This window comes from Chiroxiphia lanceolata, chromosome Z (genome assembly GCF_009829145.1).
Source record: "Chiroxiphia lanceolata isolate bChiLan1 chromosome Z, bChiLan1.pri, whole genome shotgun sequence".
Taxonomy (NCBI): domain Eukaryota; kingdom Metazoa; phylum Chordata; class Aves; order Passeriformes; family Pipridae; genus Chiroxiphia; species Chiroxiphia lanceolata.
This window is the reverse complement of record NC_045671.1, coordinates 11,745,499-11,765,824: the sequence shown is the minus strand read 5'-3', so window position 1 is coordinate 11,765,824 and position 20,326 is coordinate 11,745,499. Positions and strand designations below refer to the sequence as shown.

The 20,326-nt window shown below is 36.6% G+C and overlaps 1 protein-coding gene across 1 annotated transcript in view; it reads right to left on the bottom strand.

The window, feature by feature from the left end:
- Positions 1-1,058: 1,058 nt before the first annotated feature.
- SLC1A3 (solute carrier family 1 member 3) overlaps positions 1,059-20,326 on the bottom strand; it is a 66,491-nt gene continuing 47,223 nt past the window's right edge. The window contains exons 5-10 of the mRNA XM_032676058.1: positions 19,199-19,241; positions 10,367-10,662; positions 8,469-8,702; positions 6,311-6,505; positions 4,812-4,946; positions 1,059-3,576 (exon numbers count right to left, since the gene is read on the bottom strand). Coding sequence (XP_032531949.1) covers positions 3,372-3,576; positions 4,812-4,946; positions 6,311-6,505; positions 8,469-8,702; positions 10,367-10,662; positions 19,199-19,241 — 1,108 coding nt within the window. The 3' untranslated portion in view covers positions 1,059-3,371. The remainder of the gene's footprint in view (positions 3,577-4,811; positions 4,947-6,310; positions 6,506-8,468; positions 8,703-10,366; positions 10,663-19,198; positions 19,242-20,326) is intronic.

The following is a 20,326-nucleotide window of genomic DNA, read 5'->3' as shown; positions in this document are numbered from 1 at the left end:
TGGACACCAAGATGATTTTCTTCATGGAAGGGGTTGTCAAGCATTGAATGGGCTGCCCAGGGAGGTGTTGGAGTCATCATCCCTGGAAGTGTTCAAGAAAATACTGGACATGACACTTCCTGCCAAGGTCTAGGTGACAAAGTGGGATCAGACAAAGGTTGGACTTGATGATCTTAGAGGTCTTTTCCAACCTAAATGATTCTGTGATACACTCACTCTCTTTCTTTAACTATCCCAATCATGACAGTAGTTCTAGAAACACAAAGATACTGTACTGGGAGAACACACACATAGATAACTAGAAAAAACATTTGGAAAAATTATGCTCATGTGCTTCTCTGATTTTTTTAACAATATTGTTTGCTTTATATAGTATTTACATTTAAAACACCACAGACAAATTCAGAAAGGAAATTGTTCGGTGTTTTGCTGGTATATGTTTAAGAAGGCAGGACTTCTCTCTGTTGTCTCCATTTTCTCCAACCAACAGAACCTTCTAGATGCAGTGATTCAGCTCGTGCCTTTTATACCTTCCCAGAACTTCTCATGAGACAGTCACTTCCATTAGAAGAGAACTGCTAACTGGAGTTGCTGCCAAGTGAACCCTGACAGCAACACAAACCACTTCCATGAGAAAAACAGTGGATTGTTGAGGATGGCTGTAATGTTACAAAGCTGAAATGGGGCTTTACACCATCTATTTATAAGCATCCAAAATGAATCGGCAATTTTGCAGCTGCTGCATCATTGAAAATGTAAATATATTTTTTTTCAGTATTTTGCAGATATCGATATGTGAATTTGAATGAACTTCAGTAGGAAAAACATTGGTTCTTTTAATTCTTAGTGTTCCTCCCTACCATGCTTTACTTCTTTATTTTTGATCACAAAACTGTAAGTGCATATTTAAAGTAAGGAAGCCCTGCTATATCAAAGTCCTGCTGCATAAAATAGCCTGAAATTCCTGAAATCCCATACTATGAGTTTCTCAGCCTTGAGTTTGTGTAAAGCTTCTACTACAGAGCCTTTGAAAGAAATTCTAAATCACAATAAGAGCAGTAATGTAAAACTATTTTTATTGAAAATACATCTACAAAGTAATGTTTCTCAAACCACTCTGGATGCATACCAATGCAAAACCAGTGGGGAATGGGGAAGGGAATCTTTCTATAATACCTGATTTCCATAAGAAACAACGTTAGTATAAAAAAAGATCACATTCTTTGTGACACAACTAATTTTTCTCAGCTGATGTCATAGAAAGACAGCCTTTTACATTGTCTTTGCAATGTATTTCCAAACAAAATCTTAACAAAAATTTAAAGTGTTATGCCATAAATTCTACAGTTAATGTTTATACACACATTCTGAATACAGTATCTATATAAAAATATCTCTAATTATATATCAGAAAATGCCAGTCTGTATCCTAGATTTGCATTTTGTTAGCCAAAAAAAAAAAAAAAAGAACAACCCATAAACCCATATTTTCTTTCTGTCAGAGATTCATTTAGAGTTTGCTTGGTTTGACTGCTCAATACTCTATATTAAATCCTGCTCAATTCATTCACTAGAGAGTTCTTGCTCATATTGTTCAGATTACTTAACTGGAGAAGATGGACAGGAGTTTTCAGTCCTAAAAAACAGTCTTGCCTGGGAAAAGATTTGCCTTCAACCAGCATGATGACATTTTCACTAGTTACTTGTACACCATATTATGGACTTCTAGTGACAGAAGCAACATATTCAATATTTTTTGAATGGCAGCTCAGACAATGCACGGGAATCCTTCATTTCTATCATCAGAATTTTTTTGATAAGGAGAGAGAGAAAGAAGACAACAATTTTAATAAAACAGATCACTCAACACTACTATGCCTGTCAATATTTTTGTCTTTCTCCCAACTCTAACTGCATTACAAAACTTTCCAGTTTAATCTCTTTAATAATACAAGGTAAAAAAGAAAAAGTACATAATTTATATTTCTAGAAAGTGCTTCTTAAGGGAATAATCTTGAAATGAACAAAAAAGCCACAGGATTACAAATGCACTGTCTCCCTTTTTTCATTCTTTGCTTATCTACTCCCTGAAGGAAACCTACAATATTGCATTTTAAAATAATTTCTAATTAAAATTTCAACATTTATTATAGTATTTACTATTTTGCAGTTTATATATTTTTCCTAGTAAAATGTATAAAAGCACCCATTAGTTTTACTTTCTAAGGGTTTGTTTGGTTTTTTTCTTGGATGCTACTGATAAACACTCTAGGAATTCAAAATTTCACACTGAGATAGGGGGTCTTCTCCAGATGGAAAAATGTAAATCCAGTTAATTGCTCTATAATTTATTAGTGGTATGATGGAGAATTTGGAAGATTTCAATCAGAAAACCTCCAGTTAGTCTCAGGGATTTAGATTTAGAATCCATCTAATTTAGGATCTGAGCATCTCACCCTTCTGCACCTTCTACAGAAGGCTGGCATTGCCTTCTTATCATTGCTTATTAAGTAGATTTTTTTTTTCAAACTGAGGTGAAGACACATTTTCTGTCTCAGACTAGGGCCTTGCCCCTACAAACACTTCCACACATAGATTGTTCAGCTGGGTTGTGATGTTTAAATTATAGGAGCAAATCCAGACTGGAAGTACATACACGCATATTGTAAATGTTTGAGTAAGTGGGAGCCAACTAGGCTAGATTTTTATAAAGAACAGCTGAATCTAATGTGAAAAACAGTCTAGATAAAATAACTTTCTCAGAAATATTTCAACTCAGCTGGTAAAAGTGCTGATTTGGGGGTATTTCTTTTCTTTATTTATATATCTTCCCCCTTTTTATCCCCTCAAATTATCTCCTGCTTTTTTATTGTCCTGCTAGTATTTGAACAATAATATAACACTACAGAAAAATAATCAGATAAAAAAGCAAAAGTCCTGTTAATTTACTTAGCTGGATGTAGTTATCAAGTTAGAAGTACTGATTGTGTGTTTAAAGATGTTAGGAATTTTGCAACAGGTATTTAAAAAAATAAAACCATTTTCAGGCTCTGTTATCTGTTTTTACTTTCCAGTTCATAAAAAAAAAAAAGATTCACAGGACTGAGTAACATATACACAATCTCTTTTTTTATCCCCAGTTAGCATATGTCTAGCAGGACCACTGTTGTTGCCTGTTAATTTTTAAGTGGGAAGCCAACATATACCATGATCACTGCTAGTTTGGAATATATTTTCATTAATTCTTTCCAGTGCGAGCACAAAGGGAGAAATCAAGGAATAGATGAACTTGGTGAATATTCAAGATATAAACGGCCGGAAAATTGTGTGCTTTTCCACACTTGCAGTGTTGAACTCACGTTTTCTCTACCCTACATCTTGGTTTCACTATCTAATGGTTTCTCATTCTCATTTTCTTGGGAGATCAGCTGGTAGGGTTTCTTCATTTCATTCTCCTCTATCACGGAATTACCCATTTCAGCATCCCTGTTCTTCAGCTCATGCCGTGATAAATGTTCAACAATTCCTGCTCCGATGGAGTCTCCCAAGACATTTGTCGTGGTACGGAGACGATCCCTAAGGAAAAAGTAGTGAGTTAGTCTTGATTTCATCACTTGTTCAGGGAAGCATGCAGACTAGCTGTTAAAACTGCCTTTAAACAGTTACTAGATGAGCCACCTGCTATATATATATTCGCTTACCCAAACTGTTAATGCCATTATTTCTTCTACAGAAATTACCAAATATACTGGGACGTGGAGTCACAAAATGTATTACTACTCTTAGCAACCTGACAGCAAGAAACAGCCATGTGATGAGGATGGCAAAGGGACCACATGGCTTCTTGGAGGCATTTTGGGACTTTGGTGGTTTGGGCTTATATGCTTTGAACATGTAAGCCAATAATAATCTACCATGTTATTTGTCTCACGACCATAAACTATGATGAGCAATTTAGGGTGGAATTATGCTGAAATAACTCAAATTAAACTACAACAACTCAGCCCCCTTAGAGGGCTCTGCCCAGCAGATGTAGGACACAGCTTGATGAGGAGGGACTGGCACCATTAGTAGATAAGCATCCACCCATACCAGGCTGTGGGCATGTGGTTAGATAATCATTTGAAGACCTTATGTTCTGATAACAACACTGGCAACTTCTTACAGGGATCACTTGAAGAGACTGATGGGTAAAAGGCCCTGGAAACCATGGATAAATAGGTGTCAGGTGAGATAGAGGTTGGAGGAAACCTTCCTTTGATTTAGTTTCTGGACCTAAGGGAATTTGTACACTTACAGGTGTCTGTCAGTCTTCTACAGATAGAGGAATGGAAAAATTTAGGGGCAATACTTTGTGGTGGCTGGATAAAAGAGTTACACATCTATTTTTCATTTCTGTGTCCATGGGGCAGACATATGAACCTTTCCCAGATTACATAGTCAGAAGGGCTGCAATTTGTTGGTTGGATTTGATTCAGTTCTGAGCTTCTGATTGAAGAAAAGGTTTTCATTGCATCCTACAAAAAATAGGCTAAAGCAATTCTTTGCTTCTTTAATTACAGTGTGCCTGTTACTACCCTAATGATAAAGGTTTCTAAGTAAACTTTCTGCATGCAAAAGGAATCATTAAGCAATACCCCCTCACCATCTGCTCTATGAAAATACCATAAAAGCAAGAAATTGTGGCTCTTTTTAACGCTTGTTTCCAACTGCTTTTCACAGCAAAAAGATTGCAGTACAGCCAGAATGTCCCTGGCTATTTCACTTCTAAATATTGTCTAAGCCTTTAATGACTCCATAAAAATACTTACAAGAACCAGTCCACTGCAATGATAAGAGTGATATCATCTGTAGGCAGACCTACTGATGTCAGCACAATGACCATGGTGACCAGTCCAGCTTGAGGAATGCCTGCAGCCCCAATACTGGCAGCTGTAGCGGTGATGCTGTGCAGAGAGATGGCAACAGCAATTAAGGGACTTCCGCAATAAACTCTCTTTATCATCTGGCAAACTTTAAAACCAGATATGAAGCAAGTAGTAAATAAAGATGAGCCCAATCCCATATCTGAACACCTCATAGCTGCAGGGGAGTGTGACTTTTGATCCGAAGTGTTTGCACTAAACCTTTATACAGAAATCTCGCAACATGACTTTTTTAGTGCTAAATTCCCTACTAGATGCCAAGGGTCAGACAAAACATCATAGCCACATGTCCCAACCCACTGAAAAAACTCAGTCCACAAGCTCAAACATGTTAAAAAGAAAGCCGAGGAGATAATTCTGTCCTGGTAGATCTAAGGCAAGAACTTTTATTCTTTGTCCGTCTCACTATAACTTCATGCCAGGTGAAGTCTCTGTCCTCCAGCGGTTGGCGTTCTGCCATCAGAAAAGCTGCCAGAAACCCTGAATCATACAGTCTAGTGACTTAGGAGAAATATGCTTGTTCACACCTGGTTTAGGAAGAATTTGTTTTGTCAGGTGGTTTGCCAGGGAGCAGTCTAGTACCAATGAATGTGAAACTATTGCCACAGAGTGCAAAGGCAGAGTTTTGCCTTATGTTAATGTGTATTGAAATAAATTGGTGGCTTTTGTAGAGAGAACCATTGTAACTGAACTTTCAGTCTTCCTGTGTGATAAATACATGTCTCTTTGTCCTACAGCGTCCATCTCTCCCCTTGCTGACATTCCTTTAATCTACACATGTACCCATCACCCTTTTCTCTTAAACTATGATAAACATAACGAAATTAATGCATATCAGTTATCATTGAGTGCTAATCAGTGGGTTGTTTGTTGTTCTATTTCAAACAAGAAGACTTGTGTGCTTGAAAACATACCTATCTTCTCTGCTTTTATCTATATTATTGCTCCTTACACAGCTTGCCCCTGCTTGTATCCTGAGACCATCAGGACTAGGAAAACACTACCTCTCCCAGCTTTAGCACTGTGATGCTTTTATGCTACAGCTTTGTATATGCTCTATAAATTACCTGGTACTGATTGTAAGTATATAGCTCCCAAGAGCTGCATGAGTTCTTTAGAAAGAAAAACTTGAAAGTAAATAAGAACTGTTCTTGTTGACTTCATCGAGTGCAGTGACAGGTGTCCTGTTACAGTTTTTTGAAGGTTTACCTAAAGGAAAATATGTGCTGGGGGCCCTTTCCTGTGCAGAAGACGTAAATAATTACAGGTACTCAGTCACTGTAGCAGTTCCTTGTTTTTAGCTCTAGATGCTAATCCCACATAAACCAGCAAGAAGTCCTCACAAAGGTGCTTTTATGAAATGTAAGTGATAATGGCTTCCATACCTGATTGTGATAATCTGCCCAAAGTTCAGCTCAAAGTTGTTAACCTGTGCAATGAAAATTGCAGCCAAAGCCTCATATAAAGCAGTTCCATCCATGTTAATTGTAGCACCAACTGGTAGTACAAATCTTGTAACTCGTTTATCCACTCCATTTATTTCTTCTAGACACTTAAAAGTAACAGGTAGTGTTGCAGAACTGAATCAAAAATAAAGAAGGTAATATGTCATATAAATTCTATAAAGAGGGAAAGAAAAAACTGTCACACATTATGATGGCAAGAAATGCCTTAATTTTTTTTGTGATCTACCGGAATATTTTTGTTTTTCAAATGCAAAGGCTGGATTTAAGCACTGAATTTAAATGAAAAGTCTGAATTTAGGGTGAAGATTCCCTTAATGCTTTTATAAACTTTTCCCAATGGTTAATTACTGTCATTCTCTATGCAGTCCCTAGTCTGAATGTGTCTAAGTTGAGTGTTTTGTTACAAGAGTCTTCTGCTAGGCAGAGGAATAGATTTAAAAATTCTTGCTCCTCACTTATATGTCGTGGAGCTGTGACTGAATCATCACCACTGTGTTTTTTTTAAGTTATACAAATTCATTATTCAATTCTTCAGATTATTCAATCCTTCAGTAAAAAGCATTCTTTCTCTTATTTATTTGCTGGCTTCTCTAGAAAGGGTATTTTGATTAATGGTTGCATTACTTCACCACTTACAGTTTAACACCAGTAGGTAGCTAAGCACCACACAGCCACTCACTTACTTGCCTCCAAACCCTAGCAATAGCTGGAACATCAGTGTGGAATCACTGCGGATTTGGACACAAATCTAAAACATGGCGCCATATGAGCAGCTATGAAGAAAGTTAACTCTGACCAAGCCAGGCCTTGTATTTCTAATCTGATCACAACAAAGTAAAAAAGTTTTTCAAGACACAACAATTCAGATTACTCTGTCTCTTCTAGACACTTAAAAGTAACAGACAGTGTTGCAGAACTGAATCAAAAATAAAGAAGATAATATGTCATATAAATTCTATAAAGAGGGAAAGAAAAGACTGTCACACACATGAAATCTTTTCACAAGTGAAATCTTCATTGCTAACTACTTAACAGACTGTCAAGTCTTAGAAAACTCAATCAATATTGATAAAATACTGACAAAAAGTAAAGTAAAGAAGGGCTATGAAAGATTCCACTCCAGGTGGAATGTCTAACAAAAACTGGAACATACCCTCTTAACACTATTACTGTTACCCACCAAAGTTGTAGTTCTGTTTTATGTTTCATTTTATTTTTAAAATAATTTTAAATCGATTTCTCTTTTAGCCATTCCACTTTTAGGCATTCCCAGATTTGCAGGGATTGATATCAAAATGTCAAAGGTGAAATCAGTAATTGTCCCTCTCTCCCATTACACGGTCAGAATTTTTTAGTCCTCAAAAGCTTTTTCAGTGATACAAAACTAAATCAAATTCTACATTAATGGTCACAATTGCTTCTCCTCCAGATGTTCAAAATAATACCAAACACCAGGGACTTGAATTTAGCATTACAGAATATCTAACTTAAAACACCTGTCTTTAAGGGAAACTTTCAAAATCTTTTAAAATAGAAGGTGTTTTATGAAAGGTCATGTGGCACAGAAATGTACATTTCATTATAGTAATGTTTCCTTTCATCATACATGCAAAAAGGTTTTTTTTAATTCATATGGTGTACCTATGACCTCACCAACAGAACAAAAGTGGCATTTCTATTGCAGGTTCTATATCTATTATTGGCTATCAGGATTTTTAGCACAGAATATCAGCTGCCAGTAAGAATCCCCTCCAAACTTTCCAGTTTCCTGCTCCATTTTGCCATGCAATCCTTTACCAGCTGTATCCTCTACAAGCAAGCCAGCACACACTACCTAAAAATATCAGACACCAAGACTTATCAAAGTCACAAGGGTTCTGGCCATACAGTCTGCATCACTGAAGAGATTCATTTAACCCCTAGGAAACAGAGTCTGAGTCAGAATCCGAGAGTAGTAGAACTGAAATACAGTACCCAAGCAAACACTTGAATACAGAGTTCATCAAATGTGAGGCAAAATTGTTCCTCGAACCAGTGATACTGTAATAAAAATACAGCTTTAAAATATTGTGTTTACCTGGAAGATGTTCCCACAGCTGTGACCAATGCCTGGATTAAGCCTCCAATAAATACCCATGGGTTTTTACGAGTGATCACAAAGTACAGAAGAGGTAGGACAATGACAGCGTGAATTAGCAAACCGATGATGACTGTCACAGTATACATGGCGAGCTGGCCACCGATCACACCCATATCTTCCATCTCAACAATTTTTCCAGCAATCAAGAAGAGAATTCCAAGTGGAGCATACCTGCAAATAAGAAATCAAATCAGCATTACTGAACAAACACAGTTTGTGTGTATGCATGCATGCATGCATGCATGTTTATATGCATGCATATAAACACAGCCACAGTGTGTTTATATGCATGCACGAATGTAGAACTGCACTGCTACAATACTCCCGTGCAGGAGCAGTTCAAGAGTTTAACTCTTCAACTTTCAACAATTCAACCCAGAATAAACCACAACAGTGAATGTTGCTGGTGGGCTTCAGTGGATTCAAGATCTGGTAAGGATTTCAAGACATATAGCATGCCTACAGACATGTAGGGAGATGAATTCTCTTTGGAATCCAAGAGTAATAAAGTTGGTTTAGCCAATTCTGTTATAGTTCTGTCTGTGTGAACAAAGGCTCAGCCAGTGTGGTTGCAGTCTATGCCAAGCACCTAGTTCTATTTCAGTGCTGTTTCCCATGTTGTTGGGGAAGGAACCCACACAGAAGTCTGATAATCTCTGAAGATTTCAAGCTGCCTCTGGCCATGCTACGTTTCATCCAGCAGGGCACTGAATAAATATATTCTTCAACATGAAGACATCTGTATGACAAAGGTTGGCTGTATTACGCGACAGCAACAAAGGAGGTATGAACTGCTTTTCTGTATCAGGAAGCACAGCTAGAGGTGAAGAAAGAGCTAGTGTTGAGCATAAAACTCCAGCACAATTCTGCTGCAGTGGTACTTTTGGTACAGACTTATTTCTGTAAATGTCCACTTGTCTTCTCACACTAAGACATCACAGAACAAAATCTATCCACCGTATCACAATTTCTCTTTAAGACATCAAATCCATTTAGAAATTTATCTGATGTAGCAACGCTCATCCTCTGCTTTGTAATTTTAAGCATGCTGTAAAGGAGAAAATATTTTTGTTTTGTATAAATGTGATCTGGAAGAACAGAATTTTAGATACTGGAGCCAATATACTTATTTTTAGTTTTGTATCAATACTGCAACACATGTGTGCTCTTGGACAGGCTTCTGGAGTTGATTTGGGGTTCTTTCTATGGTAAAGGAGGCAACAAGACATAATTTCTTTTCATAATTAACTTTCTACCTGGCAAATAATGAATCTTAATTGTTGAAAAGATTTCATACCTTGAGGGAAAATGTATTTGTTTTATTTACTTAGTGAACACTATAAAGAAAGTAGGAACGGTATGTGTATGTGTGAGCAGTGCAGCTGTGATGCAAGGACATCCACATACACTACACAGCTACGGGAATCAGTTGTGTTGGAAACCGATGATAGCAAGGTCTTGCTACGTAGAAATAAGATTGTGGGGGAGGTTTGTCGGTTGGTTTCCTTTAATGAAGTCAGATCGGGGTATAAGGAAACTTCAACAGCCTACTGCTGTGATTGTTACCTTTATGAAGACATAAGATACAAGCGTACCAACTTCTGACACAGACCCTGATTTTTCTCATGTTGAAAGTGAAACCCTCTGAAAGAGTTGGTGTGCTTAGGAAAATCATTGAGGTAGAGCTCTTGAGTTCACTTGTGAAAAAAGCTACAAGGTAGATACAATCTTACTGTCTGACTTTCTGCCAAGCAGACTCCTGCTACCCAGTGCCTGATTGTGATGAAAAAATATTGTTAGTAACTTAAAAAGGAATTTATCAAAGAGGCACTTACCACATGATTAGAGCTACCAATCTCATGATAGCCTCATTAAGGCTATCAAAGAAGTCTTTCAATGCCTGACCTTGCTCTCTCATGCTTCCAATCACCAGGCCAAAGCTTATTGAGAAAACCACCAAGCCAAGGGCATTCACTCCGTTTACAGAACCTGGAACAGGAACTATTTCCTCTCTCATTCGGGTGAGGGCTTCCATTGCTTCTGACACATTGCTTATTATGGAAGTCACTGTGGATGTGTCATTGGGTGGAATAGCTACTTTAAACTTCCTCTTTTCATAGTTAGTTTTGAACTGTTAAAACAAAATAAAAGAAAGAAATTCTGTGAATCACAGCAGACAAAGGCTGAAATCACAATTTAAATTAACAATTACAGTCGTATGATATTTCAATTCTTTGCATAACATTTCTAGGTAAAATGTACTGTGATGAAGACCTGGCTTTCCTGAAAGCAACAAAAATCCATATTAACTTCAAGAGCTAAAACTTCACCTTTAGCTACCAGGACTCATTTTCTCATAAATATGTCGCAGTCAAAGATGCAGATTTGTCCTGCTCCTGAGTTTTGTGACAAAGTTATTGATTCTTAGTTTACATTTTTATAAATTGCTATTTTTCCCAACAACAAAATTCCAGCTGTTAAGTAAATGGGTCTTTTTTGGCACAGCTAAAATATTTTCATGTGCTCTGGAGTTTCTTTATTTGTTCATCTTTTTGAATTTATAATTCAAATAATTAGACCGAAGCTAACTGAAATACAACATACCTCTTTTTTCCTTTACTATGTCAAAGCCATTAGTTTATTTTGCAGTACAAGTCACCACTTCTCTTAATTAAGAAAAGTATTTCTCTTTAAATGGTTCCATTATGGAACAGACAAATCAATTTCAAAACCTCAAACCCCAAATGTCTGCTTTTAAAAGCAGTCTTTCACCCCCTAATATTTTTCCAAAGAGAAATATACATCCTGGGTATTTTTATCTGGGCTCAAAAAGCCCTGCAGGTCTGTGCTGATTAAATTCCGTCAAACACAAACAATGTTAAATTTTACTAGTAAAATATTTCTTATGTGACTCAGGATGTTAATTATCCCATTAAAGCAGCTGGTTATTCTGGAAGGTTATTCAGCAACTTTGGATTTTTATTCCTTTGCAACTACCAAAAAAAGACAAATATTAAGAGCTGTTGTATCATTAGTGATATCTGGAGATCACTGCATACTCCAAAAGTATTTGTGTGAAATGAAGTACTTAGCACTAAGATGGGAAACCTGAATCATCACCTTTCAACACTGATCTCATTTTTTTCTACGCTGGAATAGTTTTTATGCACTCCTTCCACGTATCTGATGTATCCCCCTGAATGCTCTGTCTTTCAGAATGTCACATAAAACTGCTTAAAAATGATTTATGAAAAGTTTCTGTATAATATGTAGCAGAACACATCTCCATGAAGGTCAAATATACTTGAGTTTTGAATGAAATTTACTTAAAATCTTTTAAGATTTGGGCTGTAGTTAGAGAAGTAATCTGAGCTGTTTGAACAGTTGGCTGACAAAGAAAAGCCTGGTTTCACTTTCTCACCCACTCACACCCAACCTGTGATAATTCTTGTTTGATGTCTTAGTGAGCTGATTCTACTTTTTAAATTGGCAGAAAAGTTACTAAGCAAAAAAGTGGCCACTTTTCAGGTGAAAGCTATGCAGGTGAATCAGCTCTCACCGACTTCTCACAGAGAAGGAAAAATCACTGAGACTGGAACTACACAACTGGGGAAGGAGGGCTGGGATTGCCTCTTTAGGTGACAGGTACTAGGAGTGTAAATGGAAATGTAATATAAGTGCTCAACAAAGTGTTTTTAATTCGGTTTTGTCATGAATGTTAAAACACTGGCTAGCATGTTCCTTTTTTTTTTTTTTTTATCTACAGGTATGGTAATTGTGTTATATGTGTATTTTTATTACTGTTTTTCAGTAGGAAAAAAAACTTAGGTGCAGATTTATTAATGCAAATATCTGAAGGGTGTAACCATGCTGGACTTGCAGGCATACTAGTTTAGACAAATGTAGAAGAGCAAGCTGTTTAATGAGGTCTGGAACAATGAAGCCTGGAATTAAAGCCTAATCTCCTACGAAATTTCCTACTCGTTTCCCACTTTCCCTAGCACATCACAACTGCTTTGGTCCTGACTCTTCTCTGTTACCCTCAGGTCCTAATCTCATTCCTACCTATTTGACTAGGTCAAAAGTACATGTGGTGCAGCTGTTCAGCAGTGCTGGATGTGCCTGACTGGCTGCTGCCTGTTGGAACAAGCCACCAGCTATGTCATAAACTGCTTTTCCTTCAGCGGAAGCACAGTCTTGATTTGCCTGAGAATTGCATCCCTCATGCCAAATTATGTTGGAATTGGCCATGGTGCTCAACAATTATGGCAGGGGGCTGAGAAAACGTTGGGCTTTACAGGGGAGAAAGCACAATCACATGAAGTTTCTTACCTTTAAAACATAAGTTAGAAATAATTTTAGGTTGTAACAAGCATACTCCTACATTTTGTGCTCATTCTGGAATTCTGTCACAGAAGGAACATGCTTCTAATTCTTTATTAGTTAAGTTTCTTTAGGTATAATATGGATTTTAGGACCTCACTTAGGAAAGACCTTTTCCATTTCAGCTACTAGACTGGTACACAGAGATGTAGATCTTATCTGTTAACTCACCTTATTCATCAGACTTAAGTATTCAGAAATACTCCTAGGGAGAAGAGTCTTTCTGGAACCCTTTCCAGAGAAGTAGAGAAACAATCTATTCAGCGTGAGATTCAAAATGGTATCCTAAGCAACAGGAACCAGAGCAACTTTATTTGGTCTGGAATATTTCCTTGAGCTGGTCTTTCTTTCATTATAGCTGAATGAGCTCAAGGAGAACTATGTGGATGTGTCTGTCTTCTTGTGCCCAAACCTGTCTATCAAAAGTCATGAGAAGTTTGCTGGTGAAGGAAAAGAAATCAAGGAAAACCAAATACAGGAAATGCAAAGGAGGTATCCAATAAGAAAAAAAGTGTAGATCAAGCTTTGCTCTTATTACTGCTTTTTAAAATGACAATAAAGGGAAAACACAAGATTGCTTGACCTTCACAAAACATATTTGCTGTGTGTGAAACGGTGGAAAGACCAACTGCTTATAGGAAATGACCGGATAAAAGACCACCTTCAAGATGCTAGAAAATGTTTTGAAATAGATGAGGAAATAGCAGTGTTGACTATTACTGTTCTGCAGAGCAACTGGCAGCAAAAGATAATTTTGTGAGCTTTTCTGATGTTCCTATTTTCAGCAGATCTCTATCTCAGTAAGAATCAGAGTTATTAGCTGTTCATGTAGCTCAAACTGAGAGTTTAATGTCACATTGTGATTCTGCTGATCCTTGTTCCTTTTCAACATTCAGAAATGGAAGAAATTAGACAAAATAAAACTGCTCATTAAGATGTCAGAAGAGAGACTAGAGCTCCACACACTGATAGTATGTGATGGGCTAGACATCATCACTGAAGTCCTGTAATTTCTGAGGATGTTTGGTGTATCATGTCTCCAGTCAGAGATATTTTTTCCTGGTAAGATTTTAGACGCAAAATACTCATGATCTTTCCTTAAGTTCATGCGTAGGGAACAGTTGAAGAGCAAGATAAATATTATTTGAACACATTAATTTGAATACCTTTCTATGAACAACCTTATCTGCAAAAAATAATGCATTTCTGGACTTTTTTTTTTTTAAGACATGGTGGTAATGAACAACTTACAAACAACTTTAAAATTAATTTTAATTAAGTTGGCTCATTATGAAATAGACAATACATTTTTATTGCATAATCTAATGAATCAGTTGTTTACATTTTGATTATTGTGTTGTTTTCATTTGTGATACAATATAGCCACAGTCATTTGAGTTGGATATATCGAGGGACTTTTGAAGAAGCAATATTGTAACATGACAGTAGCACACTCAGGCGGTTAATTTGCAGAGAAGGTAATTGCACAGGTAGCTGTTCTGAAAACTCAAAAATCACTGTAGTAATTTACTTTGAGATAATGTAATTAGCACTGTCTGTGCTAAATCTGTACAATGATGCTATGTTTAGTGAAATAAGATTTTAAAAGCAACAAGTTTGCTTAAATGCAGCCCTAAAACATTAAAAGAAATGAAAAGAAGGCAGTAGTATTCTGTCTTCCTGATTATTTTTTTCTTTGCTTTCCATATGGACATGTGTGAAAGCATTCTAAATTTTCTGCAGAAGAGCTGATGACACAAGTCATCAGTCAAACTTATCATGAGGAATAGACAGCATATATCATTTAGTGTTCATTTCTGAATGTGTGATTAATACTTCCGATACTCTTGATGAGGGCAATTTCAGGGAAGAATATGTAATTAGAAATAGCTCAGAAGAAATGCAGTCATCAGGCGAAGTTCTTCATTCCACCCACGGCATCAAATCCCACCTATTCACAATAGAATGACTCTCCCCAAATTGTTAGACTTTGTTTCTCTTTAGATCCCAAATTCACTCGTTTTTCTTTCGTCTTTCAATAGAGCCCAGAGCACAGCAGGAAGAACAAGCAGTTAAGAAACAGTATCTGCTTAATAAGCAGACTTCTGCCCACTGCTCAGCCCCAGGCTAGACAGCATTTTTGAATTTAGCAAAGAGAAATGAAGAAAGAATGGCCAGAGCTGAAAGATAAATCCAAAGATTTCTTTAGATGTCCCTAAACTGGGGGTGAATGCAGGGGCACAGAGGAAATTTTGACCAAAGTAGTCTAGTTTCAGGTAAGTGTGGAATACTTATCTGCAGTCAATCTAACTATATTCTTCTGTTACTGATAAAAATCACAAAAGCCTTACATGATCAGTGCATAGTGAAGATCACAACACGTCACATGGAAATAAGCAGCATCAGGAAGTGTGCTGTTTGGATTAACAAAGCTGCTCTTTAACAATCAGCCTGAGAAAGCTTTGTTACTCAAAGAGTTCTTCGCCTCAGTCTTCACTGTCTGGCCATCTGGCTTCCCACATCTCTCAAGTCGTTGAATCTCCAGGTGGAATTTGGAGGAGCAAAGTTCCTCCCAGTGTAAGCAAAGAGAAGGTTTGAAACCACCTGATGAAACTGAATGGGAGGCTATGGGATCTCACAACATGCGTTCCAGGGTCTGGAGGGAACTGGCTGGTGTTGCCAAACCACTCTCTATCATGTTTGAAAAGTCATGGTAGTCATGTGAAATCCCTGGTGACTGGAAAAAGCGAAAAATCTTCAGGAAAGAAAATGTTCAAAGAAGGAGAAGGAGAATGAGAAGAAATAGCAAGGGGAGACAGCTTCGTCTCACAGGTTTGTTAGGAAAGTAAAACCAGGAAAGGGAATCCAAAGGATGAGGAACAGTTGAAAATTTAGGAAGATCTTTCCCAGATATATCCTAAGGTCCCAGTTTCCTTAATGACTACTCTTCTCCAAGCAGCAATCCTATAAAAGCTTTTCCATCTAGAAGCCCTCTCTACCTTGGTTACTCTCTCCCCACAGTTCCATTTAATTCTGCACGTTTCAGTGGGTTCCAGTAAAAGTCTCTGACAGGAAAGAAACCTGCCCTAAGAATGTTGTAAGACAGAATGTGCACATCTGATCTACCAAAAGATGTGATTTGAATTCTGAATGCATATTCCAGAGGTGGTTTTCAGGTGTGTGAAGCTGTGGATCAGTATTACACCTTTGACTGTGGACAACTGTGAGTGTATATGTACAGTGTGTTTTGTGTTTGGGCCAGCCAACATCTGGTTATAGAACCAGATTAGTGCCAGATGGATCATCCTTCTTCAAAAGTCTTCTGAGAAAAATATGAAAAAGTGGATGGAAACTTTTGAAAAGAAAGTTATGGGGTCAGATGTACAAAATCATCTGGATACCTAGCAATCTTACACGTACTCGTAAACTACTTTTTTAGTTTAACAAATCTGCTATAACAAAATAACTTTTACTTAAAAATGTAGGATTTGGTACTGAATTCAAATACGTAAAAGTATCAGTATGACAGATTTAAAATCCTGGTATTTCAGTAAGTGTAGCTGTTGCTGAATGTCAGTAAAAACTTTCACTAAACATTTCCTGGTTTTCAAACTACTTTAGAAATCTCCTTAAGCTGTAAAGCACATGAGAAATACAATACACTTAATGCAAACAGAATCTGCAGGACATCTTTAATTAAGAACATACATTTAGAACTGCTAGTCACCGAGTCAAGTTTCCTGTTGCCATAGGATACTTTATGAAAAGAATTTTTTTAAGCTGTGTGGTAAAACTGTTGAAGTGCTCCTATGACTCCTAATTGAAGACTTTTCCAGGACCTCACCTGTAAGTAATAGAAGGTTAAAAACCTTACCAACTCCCGCTCTAAATTCAGTAATGCAGATTTCTCTTTCTTTTCGCATAAACATTTTTCTTTATCTTACTCAGCTCTGTTGCCAGTTTGGTTTTGTACTTGAAGAGTTTCTAAATCAGTATCCTCTTTGCGTTGTGTATCCTCTTTATACGTTGTGTTCTTTCAATAATTCCAATAAAATAATATAATAATAACTCCTCTCTCCATTGTGTTAATTCAATCTATGAATGAAAAAGCTGAAGATATTCAGTATTCTAGATGGTCACATTACTCCAGCTTTAGTTTCTGTCTTGGTGTTCTGTCACCAATATATATGTCTAATATATCCTAGAGCTGAATTAGAGGAGGATTTTTTTTTTTTTGTCTTTTTGATGGTAACTTGCTATGTCAAAGTAGAAATTACTGTTAATTTCTAAATGTTTATTTCACATGTGATGGAGAGCTACAAGGAGATAACCAAACATGCCAATGCAATGTCATTTTGTTGCTTTGACTCCACAGTATTGCAGTGTGCCAGTGAAATGCCACCTTTTGTGGCATTTGTCACATATCTCAATACAAAGTGCTTGGACTTTCTTGTCATCTGTAAATTTAATTGTGTGCATCTTATGGCAATGTCATTCACAAAAATATCAACTGAAGTATGCCCAGTCTTCCAGCAACTTCCATTGCTATCTCCACAAATTTTACAATTCTTACAATACTCTTATCCCCTACTCAACTATTTCACTCTCCTCATATCAAAAACTTTTGTCAGAAGACTAAAGAAATGTGATACATTACCTTTCTCTGCCACAGAAGAACAAAAAACCAAACCAAACCAAAAAAGGCAAAAGAGAAAACCACAATCAACAAAAAAAAAAAACAACCAAAAAGCCAACCAACCAAGCAAAAAATAAGTGAAAATCAAAACCAAATCAAAACAAAGAAAAGAAAAGGGAAATGAGCAATATCATGGAAAAAAGATGGTACAATCTCTGTTTCGGATATCAGTGGGGTTTTATTGTTGGTTGGGGGTTTTTCTGGTGTTTGGGTTTTTTTGTGTGTGTTTTTGTTTTGTTTTGTTTTGTTTGTTTGTTTGTTGTTTTGTTGGGTTTTTTTGTTGGTTTCTTTTTTTTATATCCTTCAGTATAACTGAGATCAAGCTAATGGCTTGTTATCTGCTTAAATCAATTCCCAAATCCTTCTGAAACTGCAATCTGAAAGACACTTTGGTTGCTTTCAAGAGCTATAGATAATAACTTCCCAGCTTGAGAGATTTATGAAAAATAGTTGCTGCTAGAGCTGTAAATTAATGCCCTAATTATTTCATTGTTTTGAGATAAAGATCATATCATTCCTGTACTTTATTACATTAATTATTTGAATTTTTTTCCTAGTTTAAATATAAACTTTTGTATTTCCATACTGTTCTTTTGCATCACTCTACTGAGGTCATCAACATCCTGGCTGAAGACAGAGGCATAGCATTTATTAGTTTTGGACTTGGGTCTGGTTAGTCTTTAATCTTTAATCTAGAAATCTTTAATGCAGGAATTCACTGCTTTTTACTGATTTCTGTTTATATAGCCAAAGATAATGTTACAATTTCTTTTCAATTCTTCTGCAAGATGTAACTCAGCTGGACTTTGGAAAGTATCTACTTTATCCTCTTACTTCTTGACCTCCACATTTCATCTTTTCTTTATTGTTACAGCAGTAACTGGCGAATAACAGTTCAAGGTTGTCTGGGAGGTCAATATGAAGTAATTAGAATATAGAAACACACATTACAGGTTTCACTAAATATATAATGTCATCCTTTAAAAAAAAAGAATGTAGCTGGTTACTACTATTTTCTTTGTAGAAGAGCTAAGGTTAAGGCCAGAATAATGGTAGAATTTAGGAAGCAACATAGAAAAAGCACTCCTATGAACTCCTACCATAGGTGACAGGAAGTCCCCCCCAACTTGCTTTTGTTTTTCATGTCCACGACATGTTTCTTTCTGTTTTGAATCTATGCATGTTCCTCACATGACATTCTTGAACGTCTTCCAGTCTTTGTGCAGATGGTGCATATCTCAGTATCTCCCAGTTTAACATAACACTGTTTTTGAAAAGCAAATTCTGTACTTTGTGACTTCAGTGAACCCTTCTGCAGACTTAAGAATTTGACATTTTGAAAAAACCTATTTTCTGATTTGTCAAACCAGGAGTGTTTTCTTCACTTCTCATAGCAAGTACTATTGTCTCAATATGACTAAAAACAAAGCACAGATTTGGTTGATTTAGTTTGGGGCTTTTTTGACGGCTGACAGCATACATAAGTTGTGTTTCTGCTCTAAGTATGTGATACTCCTAAAACAAATCCTATTACATTTCACTTTCTTACTTTGTTGTGATTTCTTTGGAAATAACAACACATTTTTACCTGTTTAAAGCAAGCTTCCACCAGATTTGGAGGGAACATATTTCTGTGAAAAAGAAACAAAATAACATGAGAAGTGATAATACTCCAGTAATATTTTAAGTAAGGGTGCAGCTTATAAATGAATTAAAGAATTGACCAGCTAATTTTTGAAGGAATCCTTAGGCAAATATATAATTATTGTATACAGTGGGTAGAGCTTTGTATATAGCATTGGCCTGGTTAGCTTTATCAGGACAAAATGCAGCAGGATTGGATAGATCCTGGCAACTGGAATCTCTGTATCTAGCGCTGTATAGCAGGTCTGGTTATGGAGCAGTATATTAGCTAAATTACCAAATGTACAAAGCTCTGTGGGACAGTGCTTTTAATTTCATATTTATTAATGCTTTATGAATCCATGGTAATAAATAATTTAATAATATTTAATGCATTTCTAGTTCTCAATTTTTGCAGTCACGTAGCCTAGTACTTCATGACATTTATCATTCTGTTTAGTCTTGCTGTGATTAAAAAATAAATCTCTCTCAAGTTTGAGTATTCCATAATAAAAAAACATACACATATAATTACATATGTGTGCATACATTTTTTACAGATGGGAGTTTGTTTCTTTACTTTCCAGAATGGTGCATTTCTGAGGCAATTAGAAGCAGCCTAACTGAATAAATCTTGAGAAATCTGAGTGCAAACCTCTTCATGGGTCTTTCTAAAGTCCCCCTTCCTGGCAGCATGACTCTTGGAGGCCTTTCTCCATGTCTCTGGCTTCTCCAAAGGGGTTAGTGGAACACAAAATTTTGGTGGCTTTACCTGTGGAAAAGCTCCCGAGTTCAAAACCTCAGCTTCCCTCCTCCCTGTGACATATTAGGTCTATAAAAGAGGTATTGCAGAGTCTCTGAGCAAGGAGAAAAAACGATTTTACATCTGTGCCCCTCTATTTCAAGCATTTTACTTGCCTGTTCCTGGAACTTGTTTCCCATTCATACAATTTAACAAGTTGATTAGATGCACCCAGATTGGCAGCTACAATTCAAAATTAAAATTAATAACTAAATCAGGGATTCAAGTGAAGTGAGAAAACTGTTGAAAGCTGTAAGTAAAGAAAAGCAGAGGAATTTGGCAATAGGGATT